The sequence below is a fragment of the Sparus aurata genome, unplaced genomic scaffold, assembly GCF_900880675.1.
Source record: "Sparus aurata unplaced genomic scaffold, fSpaAur1.1, whole genome shotgun sequence".
NCBI classification, from domain to species: Eukaryota; Metazoa; Chordata; class Actinopteri; order Spariformes; family Sparidae; genus Sparus; species Sparus aurata.
In genome coordinates, this window is record NW_022045120.1 from 31,150 (window position 1) to 51,049 (window position 19,900).

The following is a 19,900-nucleotide window of genomic DNA, read 5'->3' on the forward strand; positions in this document are numbered from 1 at the left end:
CCACCGACTGAAACCACGTATTCTGAAATCGAGATGTTGAACAGCGAGCCATCAGCAGAGCTGCCTGGTAAGTAAGAATATCATAAATAAACTGGAGCATGAACTCTGACCTCCAGTGAGCCACAATGTTCACAATTTTCTGACTTTTTTAGAATAAAAACGTGTGTCAATCAATATTCAATAGACATATATTACCAGCAGAATGTGGATAATAGTTTTGACATAATGACGTTAAAGTATTGTGTTGCTAAGGTATATAGCAAAGTTAGCATGCTAATCAACACCAACGCTCCCAGGACTCCCAGTTTGGACTGCTAGCTGCACGGCTAACTGCTAACCCGACTGTCAGAACAGACAGTGTGGCCACACCTTTACAGCACCTGTATTGTAACATTAAAAGCAGACCAAATGGGAAGTAAAAGACAGGAACGTTGTTTTTTTTCATTGCTGTGACAACTTAAACTTCTCTTACAGCCTCACTGACGGTTAGTCAAAACGGCAGAATGGCTGCAGACAATGCGGTGTACGTTAATGCAGGTAGGTCTATCTATCTATCTATCTATCTATCTATCTATCTATCCATTTACAATCAGACCTTTCTAGGAAATGTTCAGTGTCAGAGTTTAAGTGAATCATGAAAGTTTATTTTACACTTTATCATTGACTTCCTCACCGACTGAAACCACGTACTCTGAAGTCAAGACATTGAACAGCGAGCCACCAGCAGTGCTGCCTGGTAAGTAAAAATATCATTAGATAAACTGGAACATGAACGTCTGACCTCCAGTGAGCCACAATTTTTTTGACTTTTTCCAGAACAATAACATGTATTAATCAATGTTGATATATATATAATATATATATATATATATATATAGATATATATATATATATATATATATATATATATATATCTTACCAGCAGAATGTGGATAATAGTTCTGACATAATGACGTTAAAGTATTGTGTTGATAAGGTATATAGCAACCAACACCAACGCTCCCCAGGACTCCCAGTTTGGGCTACCAGCTGCATGGCTAACTGCTAACCCGACTGTCAGAACAGATAGTGTGGCAACATCTTTACAGAAATTAGATTGTAGCTCCAAAATCAGGCTTTTCTAAATGTCGTTGCCTTTGGTGTTGATATATCTTGTGCTTTTTACAGCTACAAATAAAGAATAAAGGAACCCCATTCCAACACGTTGTGATGTTGAGAGGAAGTTTACTGTATAATGAGTTGAAAACAAGAAGTTTATGTCAAGGGAAAAAATGAACTAAACAAGAAAAAGGGCCAGAATAAACTGTATTATTATGTTGCATCAAAGTGAAGCATCAAGCATCATGTTAACATCTTTTCATCTGCATTCTAATCCAAATGAAACCATGCTACAAGGAACAATTAACTGGCTCTGTTATGTGAGAAAAAAAAAAAACTTAAATTATCAGCAGAATGTGAAAAATGACAATTTTGACGTCATGACATCAACATATTATGTTGAAGAAACATATACTGCAGTTAGCTTGCTGGTCCAAAGCACCTGCATGACTAACTGAACTAACTAGCAAACTGCAGCTACAGTCAGCAGCGGTTGCTTTGGTCATTTTTTTGCTGTATAATTTCATAATAATTCTTAAATACTGCACATTTAAGAAACAGTCTTAATTTAATTCCGAAGCCTCTTTATGACATAAAGGAGCAGATTCTAACTCTTGTTAAGTTGGAAAAGTAAAAAAATGTGGGTTATTTTCATGGCAGAGCGCTGACTATGAGCCTCACAGCCTGAGGAATGAGACTTCTCTGTAGTCTGGTGGTACGGAACTAAAACAAACTGTTTCACCATCGTCCACATTCTTAATGAATCCCACAAAGTCAACCAGAAGTGTTTAAAAAGAAAAATAGCATAAAAAATATGTTGCCTCTTTCTTTTATACACTATCATAGTAATGAAGTGAGATCGAGATCTTATAGCCTGATTTATGCTTCTGCGTCGCGGCGACGGCATAGCTACGTCGTCGACGCAGACCCCTACGCGGACCCTACGCCGTAGCCTGACGTGCGCCTCCAAAAAATCCTGACTACGCGTCACGTCAACGCGTCGAGACGCGAACGGCAAGGACTGTGATTGGTCCGCTCAGAACATCATTTCCGGCAGTTGCTTTTCCGGTCAACAGTATAACAACACCACCACCGCATTTGTTGTTCAATATCCACGAGCTCCATCTCCAAAAACACCCGCTCCATCTCAGTTGCCATTGTTTACTGTCTGACCGGAAGAAAACAAAGGAATCCGACATGAACCCCCCGAAACCAAACAAAGACACAGCCACACCCCCTTAGCGGCTTGGCGGAACAACGCGTTCCCTCAACGCAGAACTACGAATGCTTAATGACGGCGTAGGGTCGACGACGTAGCTACGCCATCGCCGCGACGCAGAAGCATAAATCAGGCTTTACCACAGGAGGAGGTGGTGGTCATACCGCTTCTGTCCCGGGGGGGGCGCCAGAAACAACACAAAAGGTCCACTCCTGGACCTACAACATCAGGGCTCTGGGAGACGCTACAGGTCAACAAAGTCCCATACCAGCAGGCTGACAGACAGCTTCTTCCCCTGGGCCATACGAACTACAAATATGAACGGATACACTCACAAACCCTCCGCCCCCCACCCCCCCCGCCCGACAAGAGCAAACCCAATCTACCTCCTCCTACCTCCCTTTAGCACCTTAAAGGCTATATATATATAATTTATTATATTTATACTATTATTTGTTCTATGTGTTGCTTTTTTTATTTGTTGCTGTGGGAGCACCCTCAATTTCATTGTACTCTCCTGTACAATGACAATAAAGACTATTCTATTCTATTCTATTTTATTCTAAAAGAAAGTTCCTTGTAGCAGCTTTAATTTTTGTTTGCAAAAAGTCCAACAGTAAAGGAAGTTCGTATGTTTAGTAGAAACTCCTGCCCCACTTACAAACACTAGGTTTACTGGGGAAAGTAACATCCAAACACACTATCTGCATCTTCTGCTGTTCAACAGGCTCCCAACAACAAGCAGCTGGAGGGTCAAAGGTCACAGCAGAGAGAGTGGCTGTGGTGGTTCTCCTGGCTGCTGCTGTCATCGCTTTTTGCTATACCCGTGAGTTTAGCAGTTTATTTTTATTTTTATTCATCTATTTATTTTTATTCAAAACAAAATAATCTAGATTGGCTTCTATAATCTGATAGAACAAAACCAGTAACAAATAACCATCTTAAATTATTTTAAATAAGCCCATGAATAAACACATTATATGCATGTTTACATTTACATAAATGTGTTTACTTAAAACATGTAAAAGCCATTCGACCATTTTGAATTTAATTTTGGAGCTAGGCTCATCAACTGTTTTTCAACATTTCTGTGTTCAGAATTTAATGGGCGGGTAATGATTTATGCAAATCAACGCGGCCATGATTTTTGCATAAACCCTGCCCTGCTGCAGAAGTGGCATAAATACTTTCGGCGCATCGTCTTCAGCAGTTTTCCCACTCGCTCTCGAGTCTTGGATAGCATCGCTTACGATAGTTTGCAGCTAGCTAACCAGCCAACCAGTAAACTAACCAGTCATGTCTAATCCACGCTGCTCATGCATCTTTCATGAATGCCACAGTGTGCAGGGTGACAGCGCTGTCAGCTCATTTAAGTTTCCTTCGGATGACAACATAAGGAAATGGTGGATGGATTTTGTATGTGGCGGTAGTATCAGGGCCGCGTTATTGGCGAGGGCGTGTCGGTCTGACAGTCTGTTAACTACACAGGTCCTTCACTCAACTAAATACAGAGAAATGCCCCACAAAGCAACGTAACAGGACCGAACAAAAGTAACGTAGTAACTGTAACTGTCTTTGGCAACTTATATGAGGAAAACAAATGCCACAGCTGTACGTGGAGAAGCGTCTGCCCTCCTGTCCGTCCTCCCGACTCTTCCTAACATTTCTGCTTCTGTCACCGGCAAAGACTTTAACTCACCGAGTGTTTGTGACGAAAAAAATCACTGTGACCGCCAGCCCTCCTGACCAGACTTCAGGGAGCTTTCCCCCAGAAAACAGCCTCCGTCCCCACGAGTGACAGAGTCAGACAGCGTCCTGTTTACTGATGGAGATTATGTTCGTTCGTTCGTTCTCTTTTCCGCTTTTCCTTCAGGGTTGCGGGATGTTGCCCGCTTTTTATCCCCCCGTGGGGGGTTGCGGGGCTTACTGGGGCCAAATCCAGTTTGACTTATGGGCGAGTCTGAACGAGTCGCCAGCTCATTGCAGGACCCTTACTGATGGTAGTGGCTGCCCTACAGGGTGCCAACTGCACATCAGGAGCAATTCTAGGGTTCAGTATCTTGCTCAAGGATACTTCGGCATGTAGCTCAGTCCCACCCCAGGGGAGCCGGGGATTCGAACCAGCGACCTTCTGATCACTGGTCCACCAGCTCAACCCACTGAGCTACAGCCTCCCCTACATAATTATGTAATTTAGCGAGAAAAGCTTAACTCCGCCACTTTCCAGGATGTTTGGTGGGTCAGGATCTCAATCACTACACATTATAACAGCATCTATATGATTATAAACTGTCCGCGGGTTTACATAGACAAGGGGAACACCTGGGAAAACACCGACGTCATTAACATGACGTGTACCGTCACCTCTTTAGGAGCTGCAGCGCCGGCTTTCTGTGTGACCCCCCACGCCCCCCCTGCGCGCATGGGCGTGGTTCCAGCGCCTGTAACGGACACGCCCCCAGCGTTTCACAGCAGAAAGAAGTGCTTGTTTTTCCATGATTTTGAGACCTAATTTTATGTGCTTAGCAATTTTTTTAATGTTTAAAATTTGGCTCAGTGGTCAATGATACATGTTTCTATGGTGTGACAAACTCATAACGCACATTTTTTGCTTCTTTACACGGTCTTTAAGTGTCTTTAACTGTAAATGTATGCAAAGATTGAAAAACATATAGGATTTGTGTTTGAGTGTGCATTCATTGAATTCAATTCAATAAATTATGTTATTAATTCACATTGCGTCACTGACTTGACTTTCTTTTTTAAAATGAGGTTATGAATACCATCAAACCATGAAACATCTCCAGAGACTGACTGATGAGAATGCAGCCATGAGAAAGAATATCAAAGGTTAGTCACATTTTGGCTTAAACTCTGAATTATCTGCCAAGAGTTTTGTTCTCTGTTCAGCTTCTCAAATAAAAGACGATCCTGGTGGAAGTGACATCGTTTTATCCTCTTTCATAACAGAGACACGCTGTGAAGTGATAACGGTGCAGAAACCCTGTCCACAACCTCCTGGTCATACCTGTCAACCCTACCGTTTTCCCCGGGAAATTCCGTTATTTTAATCACCTGTCCCGCCGTCTTCCCGTTTACATATTTTCCCTTAAATCTCCCGCGTTTCCCCTCCGGCCCAGCAGGTGGCAGTACAGTGGTTGTAGCGCCCCAAGTACGCATGAAGATTCGTGAGATTCGGGATTCAAGCGGGATTCGAGTCGTTAATTCCTTAGTTTCGTTTCATTAAAACCGAAAGTAAACACGGTCACTACGTGACTGGAGGTCTAGTTTTAGAATGGCAATTGAATGAATGGGAGCTACGTTATCAATAAGTTGTTGAGTTTAGTCAACACGTGAGAACTCGTCTGACACGGAGAGTCTCCTGTTGTGTGCTACATGTGTAAAATAACAACTGTAGTCTGGACTTTGTCTGCAGTGTATCTGTGTAAATGGCTTCATTTAGCGTCTCTTCCTCCCCTCTGGCACTGTGAGTTACCATGGTTACTTAAACTTTTTAATGTTGATCAACAAGACGTTTTTGGTTAGTTTCACTGTACAAAATCATGAATGTAGCCTGATTGTAGAGCTCAATGCTGAAATATTGTATTATAATAACATGTAAAGCCTCAGAGCTTCTTTGATTATTAACAGCATGTTAGTGATGACAGAAAGGTGATAACGCGCCATCAGACTGACAAGAATGCAAAAGTTGCTGTTTGTATGATGTATTTTTCTGTTAAAAGATAAGTGGCTCACTTTAACAATATTAATAATAATAATAATAATAATTAATGATAATGATGATGAGAAGAAGTAGAGAAATAGCGTACTGAAAAGTTCTGTCAATGGTTGATTATTTGAAAGAGTAAAACTTGAGAGAAGCTTGGCAAAAAAGAGGCACAGTTTGATCGATTGAAAATTACATTGAAAAGACAAAAAACAGAATTGAACAGCTGTTCAGATCATCCTCCTGTAAAACAACGTAGGTCAAATATTTAAACTTGATGTCTGCATTAGAGAACATGGTGTGGGGTGAGGCTGTAAGTTTTATCTTTTTTGCACGTGTCAAGTAACGTGCCCTGTAACATGCTTCACAAATTGCAAATTGGGAATATGACTTGGCTACAGCTCGAAAAAACTTTTCAGTCAAAAGATTGTTTGCCTTAATCCATGCATTTGTTGCAGCAAGAAAGGCAGAGGATGATCAGGCAAGGAGGAAAGGTGAGAATTGTAATAAGCTAAGAGAATGAGAAAAATAGTGAACTAGCCTACAGATGCAATATATAGCCAATAGAGATGCAAACCTGTAACCTACTGTAAATGTAGCCTAGGCTAAAAAATTCACAGATGATTCGCAGAGGATTTCCCTTATTTTCAAATCCCAATGTTGACAGGTATGCTCCTGGTCAGTGACTGATGTTGCTTTTCTTTCATGTTTGCATCCTCTGAAACAGAAACAGTGACAGATTAAACCTGTGAGCTATCGTCTCAGCTGCTCTCAGATTCAAACTCTTTAAGCTCTTCCTGACTGTAAATATGAACAGTGTTTTGTTGCACTTAACTCAAGTCTTTGCTGTAATCTCTTCAAAGCTGAGCCATGTGGGAAATGTCAAATAGGATGGGAGAGGAATGGAATTAACCTGCGGACAGGCCAGATATGAATGCCGACAAAATGGAGGAGCTCTGGTTAAGATAGAGAGCGAGGACGAGCAGGTAGAACACACTGCTGCAGCTTCATTCAGCTCTCTGGCTTTTGTTCTATCATGTCGTGTTTTTGCATTAGTTAACATGATAAAAGTGATGTTACATAGATATATTGTAATTTTCATCAACTTTCCTTGTCCAGTCATTCCTGATGCAGAAAGTGAAAGACAAGATGGTAGAAGATGAGGACATGTTCTGGATCGGACTGACAGACTCAGTGACAGAGGGCACATGGTTGTGGACAGACGGGACACCACTGAACAAGAGGTTTGACCCGTAAACAGGTTATTGATGTTTGCAAAATCAAGTCACATGTGTCATTGAACCAGTTCTTTCTGTTCTCTGTCTTGCAGTTTGACATTTTGAGCCAGGAATCAGCCAGACAACAGGAAAGAGGGGAATGCAGATGGACAGGACTGTGTGAGGATGGCTGAAATATCTAGATTAGGCCTGAGAGGGTGGTTTGACAAATCCTGCACAGTACCTCAGAAACATATTTGTGAGAAATCTGTAGAAACTGGACGTTAAAACCGAAGTTGGCATCGCACTGGTGCCCTCGGCAGAAAGTCTTTGGGATTTATGATACTTACATGTACATTTAAAAATCATTCAAGTTGTCACAGCAGCTGGTGTCACCTTGAAACTGCTCAGCAAGGAAGAAAATTAGTCCACTTTAATTTTCCAACTGCCACTGTATGACCTTTTTCTACTTTTACTTAGTTTTTTAAAACCGTGTTTTGCAACTCTTATTTTATAAAACTTTGCATGCTGGTGATAGAAAAAGAAATAATCTTTCTCTCCTGTTTGAATTGTGCCATGAAGTAAACATATGGTATTTGTCTGCTGAAAGTTTGTAAAAGGAAGTATCATCTGTTTTAGTGTGAAACAACATCATGTTGCTCAACACACGTCACCAACACCAACACAGAAAAAGATTTAACAAAGTGAAACTCTGCAGTTATGTGAGAAGGCAGTCTGTCAGTACTTGTGAAAATATAAAGACAAAGGAAAGCAGAAACATTTAGAGTCCATCTTAATAAACAAGCCACAGCAGCTCAGCTCAGCGACACGTCTGCACTGAAAAGAGATTTTATGCGGCTGGAAGTTCTCTGGATTGTTACACTTCACTGAATTTTCCCATTTAACTGACTTCTGACCGCTAAATACTTCTGTTCTTTAAAAACAAATCATTTGTTGTGTCAGCGTGGGGAGATTTATATTATATCATATTATATTATATTATACTGTGTCATACTGACATAATAAGAATGATTTCAGTATTTTCTTATCTGAACAAATGGGAAGTAAAAGACAGGAAGGATTTTTTCTTTGCTGTGACCACTTAAACTTCTCTTGCAACCTCACTGACGGTTAGTCAAAACGGTAGAATGGCTGAAGACGATGCGGAGTACATTAATGCAGGGAGGTCTATCTATCTATCTATCTATCTATCTATCTATCTATCTATCTATCTATCTATCTATCTTGCCATTTACAATCAGACCTTCTAAGAACTGTTCAGTGTCAGAGTTTGAGTGAATCATGAAAGTTTATTTTACACTTCATCATTGACTTCCTCACCGACTGAAACAACGTACTCTGAAGTCGAGATGTTGAACAGCGAGCCATCAGCAGAGCTGCCTGGTAAGTAAGAATATCATTAAATAACCTGGAGCATGAACTCTGACCTCCAGTGAGCCACAATGTTCACAAATTCTGACTATTTCCAGAATAAAAACATGTGTCAATCAATATTCAACAGATATATGTTACCAGCAGAATCGGAATAACAGTCCTGACATTATGATGTGTATGTATTGTGTTGATAAGGTATATACTAACGTTAGCATGCTAACCAACACCAACGCTCCCAGGACTCCCAGTTTGGACTGCCAGCTGCACGGCTAACTGCTAACCCGACTGTCAGAACAGACCGTGTGGCCACATCTTTACAGAAATTATGTTGTAGCTCTAAAATCAGGCTTTTCTAAATGTCGTCGCCTGTGCTGTTGATATATCTTCTGCTTTTTACAGCTTCAAATAAAGAATAAATGAACACCATTCCAACACGTTGTGATGTTGAGAGAAGGTTTGCTGTATAATGAGTTGAAAACAAGAAGTTTATGTCAAGGGAAAAAAGGAACTAAACAAGAAAAAAGGCCAGAATAAACTGTATTATTATGTTGCAAGTGAAAGCATCAAGCATCACGTTTCCATTTTTTCATCTGCATTCTAATCCAAATGTAACCATGCTACAAGGTACAATTAACTGGCTGTGTTAAAGTTGCACTATGTAAAACATTTGGTTAAAACAAAAAAGAAAATTCTTGTATGATCTTAAGAATGTGAAGAGATGACAATTTGGACATTATGGCATCTATGTATTATGTTAAAGAAACATATACTGAAGTTAGCATGCTGGTCCAAAGCACCTGCATGGCTAACTGAGCTAACTAGCAAACTGCAGCTACAGTCAGCAGCGCTTGCTTTGGTTATTTGTCCATTTTTTTTGTGAATAATTTCACAATAATTCTTACACACTGCACATTTAAGAAACAGTCTTAATTTAATTCTGAAGCCTCTTTATGACCTAAAGGAGCAGATTCTAACTTTTGTTGGGTTGGAAAATTAAAAAAAATGTGGGTTATTTTCATGGCAGAGTGCTGACGATGAGTCTCACAGCCTGAGGAATGAGACTGCTCTGTAGCCTGGTGGTATGGAACTAATACAAACTGTTTCACCATCGTCCACATTCTTAATTAATCATACAAAGTCAACCAGAAGTGTTTAAAAAGAAAAAATAGCATAAAAAATATGTTGCCTCTTCCTTTTATACACTATCAAAGTAAATGCAGTGAGATCGAGATCTTTACCACAGCAGGAGGTGGTGGTCATACCGCTTTTGTCCTGAGGGGGCGCCAGAAACAACACAAAAAGAAAGTTCCTTGTAGCAGCTTTAATTTTTGTTTGGAAAAAGTCCACAGTAAAGGAAGTTCGTATGTTTAGTAGAAACTCCTGCCCCACTTACAAAGACTAGGTTTACTGGGTAAAGTAACATCCAAACACACTATCTGCATCTTCTGCTGTTCAACAGGCTCCCAACAACAAGCAGCTGGAGGGTCAAAGGTCACAGCAGAGAGAGTGGCTGTAGTGGTTCTCCTGGCTGCTGCTGTCATCGCTTTCGGCTATACCCGTGAGTTTTACTGTTTCTTTTCATTTTTATTTGTTTATTCATTTATATTCAAACAAATGAATCTAGACAGGCTTCTATAATCTGATAGAACAAAACCAGTAACAAATAACCATCTTAAATTGTTTTAAGTAAGCCTATTAATAAACACATTGTATGCATGTTGAAGTATCTTTAACTGTAAATGTATGCACAGATTGAAAAACATATAAGGTTTGTGTTTGAGTCTGCATTCATTGAATTTAATTCAATAAATTATGTTATTAATTCACATTGCATCATAGAAACACTTTTACAATTAAAAACCTTGCTGTCAATGTTTTGGATATAATTACTTTAGTAATTTAGTAATTTGAGTGAACATCGCTCTGATAATGTTCATCATCAAGTTCTGAATAAAACCAAATGTGAGTTTCACACACTGACTTGACTTTCTTTTTTAAAATGAGGTTATGAATACCATCAAACCACATAACATCTTCAAAAGCTGACGGTTGAGAATGCAGCCATGAGAAAGAATATCACAGGTAAGTCACATTTTGGGTTAAACTCCAATTATCTCTGCCAAGAGTTTTGTTCTCTGTTCAGGTTCTCAAAAAAAAGACGATCTTGGTGGAAGTGACATCGTTTTATCCTCTTTCATAACAGAGACACGCTGTGAAGTGATAATGGTGCAGAAACCCTGTTCACAACCTCCTGGTCAGTGTCTGATGTTGCTTTTCTTACATGTTTGCATCCTCTGATGTTGATTAAAGAAACAGTGACAGATTAAACCTGTGAGCTATCGTCTCAGCTGCTCTCAGATTCAAACACTCTAAGTTCTTCCTGACTGTAAATATGAACAGTGTTTTGTTGCACTTGACTCAAGTCTTTGCTGTAATCTTTTCAAAGCTGAGTCATGTCACAAATGTCAAGAAGGCTGGGAGCAGAATGGACCACAGTGCTACTATTTCTCCACTGATAAATTAACCTGGGAACAGGCCAGAGAGAAATGCAGACGAGATGGAGCAGATCTGGTTAAGATAGAGAGCGAGGACGAGCAGGTAGAACACACTGCTGCAGCTTCATTCAGCTCTCTGGCTTTTGTTCTATCATGTCGTGTTTTTGCATTAGTTAACATGATGAAAGTGATGTTACATAGATATATTGTATTTCTCATCAATTTTCCCTGTCCAGTCATTCCTGATGCAGAGACTGAGACAAGAAGAAGTTGTTGTGAAGATGTTAGAGGATGAGGACAAGTTCTGGATCGGACTGACAGACTCAGTGACAGAGGGCACATGGTTGTGGACAGACGGGACACCACTGAACAAGAGGTTTGACCTGTAAACAGGTTTTATGTATTAACAAAATCAAAGTCACAAGTTTAATTGAACCAGTTCTTTCTGTTCTCTGTCTCGCAGTTTGACTTTTTGGGGCAAGGGACAGCCAGACAACAGGACAGGGGAGAATGCAGATGGACAGGACTGTGTGAGGATTGGAGAAATATCTAGATCAGGCCTGAAGTGGTGGTTTGATAAATCCTGCACAGCACCTCAGAAACGTATTTGTGAGAAATCTGTAGAAACTGGACGTTAAAACCGAAGTTAGCATCGCACTGGTGCCCTCGGCAGAAAGTCTTTGGGATTTATGATATTTACATGTACATTCAAAAATCATTCAAGTTGTCGCAGCAGCTGGTGTCACTTTGAAACTGCTCAGCAAGGAAGAAAATGTCCACTTTGTTTCTAACTGTCACTGTACGACCCTTTTCTACTTTTACTTTTACTTTTACAACTCTTCTTCTGTGCCATCTTGGAAAGGTCAACAAGTCAAGAATAATTAAGCTAAAGCAGGCTGAATATTGTATTTTAATGCCTGAATGAATGTGTAATCCGTTAAAAAATGTCATATATATACATATTTATGTGTATAAAACCATACAACGCCTCTCTGTTTTTGCATATTATTATAATATTATTATAGTTTTTCATTTTCAGTTTTGGCCATTTTGCCACATGGGACCTTATTTAATAAATCTTTGCATGCTGGTGATGGAGAAAGAAATAATATTTCGCTCCCGTTTGAATTGTGCCATGAAGTAAACATACGATGTTTGTGAATTAAAAAGATTCATGTTCAAGTCAGTGAACTGCTGAAAGTTTAAGGAGGTATCATCTGTTTTAGTGTGAAACGATGTCATGATGCTCAACACACGTCACCAACACCAACATGGCCGCCAACTCCACACAGAAAAAGATTTAACAAAGTGAAACTCTGCAGTTATGTGAGAGGGCAGTCTGTCAGTACTTGAGTAAATATAAAGACAAAGGAAAGCAGAAACATTTAGAGTCCAGCTTAATAAACAAGCAGCAGCTCAGCTCAGCTCAGCGACACGTCTGCACTGAAAAGAGATTTCATGCTGCTGGAAGTTCTCTGGATTGTTACACTTCACTGAATGTGACCATTTAAATGTCTTCTAACCGCTGAATTCTTCTTCTGTTCTTTGAAAACAAATCATTTGTTGTGTCAGCTTGGGAATATTTGTATTATATTATATTATATATCATATTGAGATATTAAGAATGATTCTAGTATTTTCTATTCTGAACAAATGGGAAGTAAAATGTTATTGCAAAAGATTTTGTGTTATCACTGGCATCTCAGACAGGAAGGTTGCTTTTTGCTTTTTTTGTTTTTTCCTGTGACAACTTAAACTTATCTTGCAACCTCACTGACAGTTAGTCAAAACGGTGGAATGGCTGAAGACGATACGGTGTACGTTAATGCTAGCTTCATAAAATCAAATAGAAATGCCACAGGTGGGTCTGTCTATCTATCTATCTATCTATCTATCTATCTATCTATCTATCTATCTATCTATCTATCAATTTATCTATCTATGTTTTTGCTATTACAATCAGAGCTTTCCAGGGAATGTTCTTTGTCAGAGTTTGAGTGAATCATGAAAGTTTATTTTACACTTTATCATTGACTTCCTCACCGACTGAAACCACGTACTCTGAAGTCGAGACATTGAACAGCGAGCCATCAGCAGAGCTGCCTGGTAAGTAAGAACTATGATTAAATAAACTGGAGCATGAACTCTGACCTCCAGTGAGCCACAATGTTCACAATTTTTCTGATTTTTTCCAGAATAAAAACATGTATTATTCAATATTCAATAGATATATATCACCAGCAGAATGTGAAAAACAGTTCTGACAAAATGACGTGTATGTATTGCGTTCCCATGACTCCCAGTTTGGACTGCTAGCTGCACGGCTAACCGAGCTAACAGCAGATTCGGTTAGCAGCAGTTAGCTATTAGTCTGTTTTGAGCATGATCACAACAGGTGGTCAATTCTTACATTACAGATAACCTTATTTATGTACCACCTTTCATGCACAAAATGATATGATACACTTCTTTGAAAAACTGTAACTTTAACCACCCTCTGAATATAAACAATGTATGTCATACAGTTTAAAGACAGTTAGATTTCAAATGTCATTTAAACAAAAAACCTGTGATTTTTTAAAATCCTCACACTGCAGGCTTCAGGGTATATTCACTGATATAGATATTGAAATGCAATGACATGAAAACTGGCTTTTTGCGTGTTTTTCAATGTATTAAATTTCATATTTACAGATCTAATACAAACATTAGGGGTGTGAACAAATTGACAAATGCTGTTTGAACCGAGGTTAACTGATTCAAAACAGACAGCGTGGCCACACCTTTACAGCAATTATATTGTAGCTCTAAAATCAGGCTTTTTAAAATATCGTCGCCCGTGCTGTTGATATAGATTGTGCTTTTTGCAGCTGCAAATAAAGAATAAAGGAACCCCATTTCAAAACGCTGGGATGTTGAGAGAAGGTTTGCTGTATAATAAGTTGAAAACAGAAGTTTATGTCAAGGGAAAAGAGGAACTAAACATGAAAAAAGGCCAGAATAATCCATAGTGTTATGATGCAAGTGAAAGCATCAAGCATCACGTTTCCATCTTTTCATCTGCATTCTAATCCAAATGTAACCATGCTACAAGGAACGATAAAGTGGCTGTGTTAAAGGTGCATTATGTGAGACATTTGGTTGAAAACATAAAAAAAGAACCCTATTAAATCATCCACAGAATGTGAAGAGATGACATTATGACATCATGGCACTGATGAATTATGTTGAAGAGGCATATACTGCAGTTAGAATGCTGGTCCAAAGCACCTGCATGGGCTAACTAGCAAACAGAAGCTACAGTCAGTAGCAATTAGCATTTTATTTTGAGTATCATTTCTTAATTTAATTCATGAAGCCTCTTTACAACGTACATTTGCAGATTCCAACTTATTTGGGTTGGAAAAGTAAAAAAATGTGGGTTATTTTCGTGGCAGAGTGCTGACGATGAGTCTCAAAGCCTGAGGAATGAGACTGCTCTGTAGTCTGGTGGTACAGAAGTAAAACAAACTGTTTCAGCATCGTCCGAAACGACAATTTTGACATCATGACATCAATATATTACTAGTGCATTGCCCGTAGGAAGCATGTATTCCTATAGAAAAGTGGGAGGTTAGGTAGCTTTTTCATGGATGGCCAAATGAGGCTGTGTTTGAAGGTGGGACGTCAGGTATATAATTGGCTGTTTTTGACTACTTTTGATTATACCATTATATTTCACCTTAAAAACTATTAACCTTGCCTTACTTGGTGTAATTATTTTTAGCACAACCTCATATGTGTGACTGTAGAGTTATTTTTTCATTTCAAGGTACTATGTTAACACTATGGACCTAAAATCACAAAATAACATAAAACCAGAGTAGAAAAAGTTAGTTTTTTTACTGTGAAAACCACAAATATGTTTAATGAACCAATTGCATTAGTTATAATGCAAATATAAATTGTTGTTTACTACATTGGTGCATACATTTTTGAAATTTACAAAGTTATGTGTAACTATTTACATTTAAATGCAGGCAATGCCTCAGGCTCCTCAGCTCATTCCTGCCTGTTCCACATTCAGCCGTCTCCTCCTTGGTTTGCCTCACAACACGACTCCACTACTCACTAAACACACCACACCAAACACTACATAACACACTAACTATACACTCCAAACACGCTATATGTCACAAATCTCTCAACTCTCAAAACTCGCTATCTCTGTCACTGTCTCCAACACATCACTGCTGCTGTCAATCATCCGCCGATGTCCCTCCCACACCTTCCTGTTCCTCAACAACCAAACTTGCTGCTTGGACACTTTCGTGACAAAAGCACATTTTTACTGTTTCTTCCTGCACCAGACATAAAGCAAACGTAACGGCAATGTTCGCGAAAAAGCGTGTTGGACATTATTTACCCTAAATCCGGTTTTGGACGTGCCGGTGCGCCCGCTCCGTCAACTCGGTAGGTAACGTTAGGCCGTGTGAGTCGGCTAGCGGCTAGCAGCTAGCTACACACGAATATCCACAGATTCCGATCCCACTTTGTTTTCCACGCATCTCTGGATCTCCTCAGACCCGAACAGACTCGGTCTGGACTTGTTTAATCTCATTAATCCACAACAGTCAGTTTAGATGCACAGAACGGGACCGAACCGCCGGCAAAATCCCGGTCCAGCTCGCACCACTGCAGGTATAAATCCGCTTGTTTCTTAAGATATGTCATGGGCTTGACTTCTGCAGTGATTGGCTCTGGTGCGCACGTGACTGTGGTGGCTCCGGTGGACAATGCTCGTGGAATTTGTAAAGCATTTATGAAATAATTTATTCATGGTATCATTACAGTCGAAACAAATGCGAAATAGCACACCCTTGAACCACGCAGCAGCCATGTTGAAACTCTCAGGTCAGTCTGATCCTGATCTGCAGAGATATTTGAGGAACACACACACACACACACACACACACACACACACATAGACAGACAGAGGTTCCTTGTATTTATAGATAGATGTTGAAGAAACATATACTGCAGTTAGCTTGCTGGTCCAAAGCACCTGCATGGCTAGCTGAGCAAACTAGCAAAAAGCAGCTAGAGTCAGCAGCGGTTGCTTTGGTTATTTGTCTTTTTTTTGCTGTATAATTTCATAATAATTCTTACACACTGCACATTTAAGAAACAGTCTTAGTTTAATTCTGAAGCCTCTTTATGACCTAAAGGAGCAGATTCTAACTTTTGTTGAGTTGGAAATATAAAAAAAAAAGTGGGTTGTTTTCATGGCAGATTGCTGACGATGAGTCACAGCCTGAGGAATGAGACTGCTCTGTAGTCTGGTGGTACGGAACTAAAACAAACTGTTTCACCATCGTCCAAGTACTGAGTGAATCCCACAAAGCCAGCTGGCAGTGTTTTAGAAGAAAAAATCGCATTATAAATATGTTGCATCTTTTTTTTTTATTCACTTTCAAAGTAAATGCAGTGAGATCAAGATCTTTACCACAGGAGGAGGTGGTAGTCATACCACCTTTGTCCTGAGGGGGCGCCAGAAACAACACAAAAAGAAAGTTCCTTGTAGCAGCTTTAATTTGTGTTTGCAAAAAGTCTACAGTAAAGGAAGTTCATATGTCTAGAAGAAACTCCTGCCCCACTTACAAACACTAGGTTTACTGGGGAAAGTAACATCCAAACACACTATCTGCATCTTCTGCTGTTCAACAGGCTCCCAACAACAAGCAGCTGGAGGGTCAAAGGTCACAGCAGAGAGAGTGGCTGTAGTGGTTCTCCTGGCTGCTGCTGTCATCGCTCTCAGCTATACTGGTGAGTTTTACTGTTTAAAAAAGGGGGAAAAAAGCATTTTAATCTAGATTGACTTCTACAATCTGATAATTGTTTTGAAGAAAAGAACTTGTGGCTTCACTTGCAGGTGAAATACAGAACTGTCTTAAAAATGAGAGTACAACATACAATACACTCAAAACATGCTTAAAACAATGACTTCATTAAATGTAAATATCCAATCTAATTCTTTGACATAACTTCAAAATAAAGGGTCAGGGGTTAGAGTTAACTCAATGTGTACAACTTAAATACCTTAATGTGCAATTTATTACAGGACACAGAATAACCAGTCTAAATGCTTTAAAATAGCCATGGAATAAACACATTATACATTTAGATATCTTTAATTGTAAATAGTAAATGTATGCAAAGATTAAAAAACATATAAGGCTTGTGTTTAAGTCTGCATTCATTGAATTTGAATTAATAAATTATCTTATTTAATCACATCATAGAGACACTTTACATTTAACTCACTTAATGAAAACAGATGAAGATTGAGGTCTAATTAAAATACTAGCTGTCAACCTTTGGGTATAATTGCTTTAGTAATTTGGTAATTTCAGTAAACATCGCTCTGATAATGTTCATCATAAAGTTCTGAGTAATTACCAAGTGTGAGTTTCACACACTGACTTGAATTTCTTTTTTAAAACGAGGTTATAAATACCATCAAACCACGAAACAACTCCAGAAGCTGACTGATGAGAATGCAGCCATGAGAAAGAATATCACAGGTAAGTCACATTTTGGGTTAAACTTCAAATTATCTCTGCCAAGAGTTTAGTTCTCTGTTCAGCTTCTCAAATAAAAGACGATCCTGGTGGAAGCGACATCGTTTTATCCTCTTTCATAACAGAGACACGCTCTGAAGTGATAACAATGCAGAAACCCTGTCCACAACCTCCTGGTCAGTGTCTGATGTTGCTTGTTTTTAATGCATGTTTGCATCCTCTGATGTTGATTAAAGAAACAGTGACAGATTAAACCTGTGAGCTATCGTCTCAGCTGCTCTCAGATTCAAACTCTTTAAGTTCTTCCTGACTGTAAATTTGAACAGTGTTTTGTTGCACTTGACTCAAGTCTTTGCTGTAATCTCTTCAAAGCAGATACATGTCACAAATGTCAAGAAGGCTGGGAGCAGAATGGTACACAGTGCTACTATTTCTCCACTGATAAATTAACCTGGGAACAGGCCAGAGAGAAATGCCGACGAAATGGAGCAGATCTGGTTAAGATAGAGAGCGAGGACGAGCAGGTAGAACACACTGCTGCAGCTTCATTCAGCTCTCTGGCTTTTGTTCTATCATGTCGTGTTTTTGCATTAGTTAACATGATAAAAGTGATGTTACACAGATATATTGTATTTTTCATCAATTTTCCTTGTCCAGTCATTCCTGATGCAGAAACTGAGAGACAAGATGTTAGAGGATGAGGACAAGTTCTGGATCGGACTGACAGACTCAGTGACAGAGGACACATGGTTGTGGACAGACGGGACACCACTGAACAAGAGGTTTGACCTGTAAACATGGTTTTGATGTTTGCAAAATCAAGTCACATGTTCCATTAAACCAGTTCTCTCTGTTCTCTGTTTCTCAGTTTGACTTTTTGGAGCAGCCAGGGAGAGCCAGACAACTGGAAAGAGGAGGATGCAGATGGAGAGGACTGTGTGAGGATGGGAGAAAAACATAAATCAGGCCTGAAGTGGTGGTTTGATAAATCCTGCAAAAAACCTCACAAAAGTATTTGTGAGAAATCAGCAGAAACTGGACGGCCAACGTGCATCTGAAAAGTCTCGTTCAACCTGTTAATCAATCTCAGGATCATGTGGAGCTTTTTTTTTGATGTTTTTTTAAATGTTTATGCTATAGAAGTGTCACAACTTTCCAAGTCTACAATCGGATTGGAATTAGACTGTTTAAGTTTCTGTCAGTGTGAAGGTTTTTACAATGTTTGACTGTTGAGCTCAGTGGTTTTATCCCGATAACTGTTGTTTACATTTTCAAATCCTTCTTTTGTCACAGTTGTCGCAGTAGCTGGTGTCACTTTGAAACTGCTCAGCAAGGTAGAAAATTAGTCCACTTTTTTTTCTAACTGTCACTGTACGACCCTTTTCTATTTTTACTTACTTCTTTAAAACCGTGTTCTGTAACTTTTCTTCTGTGCCATCTTGGAAAGGTCCACAAGTCAAGAATAATTAAGCTAAAGCAGGCTGAAGATAGTATTTTAAAGACTTAATAAATGTGTATACTGTTAAAAAATCATATATATATATTTATATTTCTAAAAACATACAACATGTCCCTGATTTTGCATATTATTATGATATTATTATAGTTTTTCATTTCCAATTTGTTATTTTGCCACATGGGACCTTATTTTTTATAAAACTTTGCGTGCTGATGATGGAGAAAGAAATATTCTTTCGCTCCTTTTTGAATTGTGCCATGAAGTAAACATATGATGTTTGTGAAATAAAAAGATTCACGTTCAAGTCGATGAAGTCTGCTGGAAGTTTGTTGAGGAAGTATCATCTGTTTTAGTGTGAAACAACGTCATGATACTCAACACACGTCACCAACACCAACATGGCCGCCAACTCCACACAGAAATAGATTTAACAAAGTAAAACTCTGCAGTTATGTGAGAGGGCAGTCTGTCAGTAGTTGAGTAAATATAAAGACAAAGGAAATCAGAAACATTTAGAGTCCAGCCTAATAAACAAGCCACAGCAGCTCAGCTCAGTGATACATCTGCACTGAAAAGAGATTTCATGCTGCTGAGAGTTCTCTGGATTGTTACACTTCATTGAATTTTCCCAATTAGTTGTCTTCTAACTGCTGAATTCTTCTGTTCTTTGAAAACAAATCATTTGTTGTGTCAGCGTGGGGAAATTTGTATCATACTATATTATACTGTA

At 39.2% G+C, this 19,900-nt stretch overlaps 2 protein-coding genes across 2 annotated transcripts; both read left to right on the top strand.

Annotated features, from left to right (window-relative positions):
* The first annotated feature begins 10,584 nt into the window (after nt 1-10,584).
* Nucleotides 10,585-12,205, top strand: LOC115577833 (C-type lectin domain family 4 member E-like). The gene is made up of 5 exons (XM_030410714.1): nt 10,585-10,738; nt 10,860-10,910; nt 11,103-11,254; nt 11,388-11,527; nt 11,615-12,205. The coding sequence occupies exons 1-5, from the start codon at nt 10,720-10,722 to the stop codon at nt 11,787-11,789; spliced, it is 537 nt and encodes a 178-aa protein (XP_030266574.1). The 5' UTR covers nt 10,585-10,719; the 3' UTR covers nt 11,790-12,205.
* Nucleotides 12,206-13,197: 992 nt separating this feature from the next.
* On the top strand, nt 13,198-18,870 carry LOC115577836 (C-type lectin domain family 4 member E-like). The gene is made up of 6 exons (XM_030410719.1): nt 13,198-13,257; nt 16,858-16,956; nt 17,637-17,714; nt 18,084-18,235; nt 18,369-18,493; nt 18,580-18,870. Exons 3-6 carry the CDS (start codon nt 17,696-17,698, stop codon nt 18,767-18,769), a joined length of 486 nt encoding a protein of 161 aa, XP_030266579.1. The 5' UTR covers nt 13,198-13,257; nt 16,858-16,956; nt 17,637-17,695; the 3' UTR covers nt 18,770-18,870.
* The last annotated feature ends 1,030 nt before the right edge of the window (nt 18,871-19,900 follow it).

Coding starts and splice junctions, on each gene's coding strand:
- LOC115577833 (XM_030410714.1), top strand. Junction 11,255..11,387: donor TAGAGAGCGAGGACGAGCAG/GTAGAACACACT, acceptor TTCCCTGTCCAG/TCATTCCTGATGCAGAGACT. Junction 11,528..11,614: donor GGGACACCACTGAACAAGAG/GTTTGACCTGTA, acceptor TCTGTCTCGCAG/TTTGACTTTTTGGGGCAAGG.
- LOC115577836 (XM_030410719.1), top strand. Junction 18,236..18,368: donor TAGAGAGCGAGGACGAGCAG/GTAGAACACACT, acceptor TTCCTTGTCCAG/TCATTCCTGATGCAGAAACT. Junction 18,494..18,579: donor GGGACACCACTGAACAAGAG/GTTTGACCTGTA, acceptor TCTGTTTCTCAG/TTTGACTTTTTGGAGCAGCC.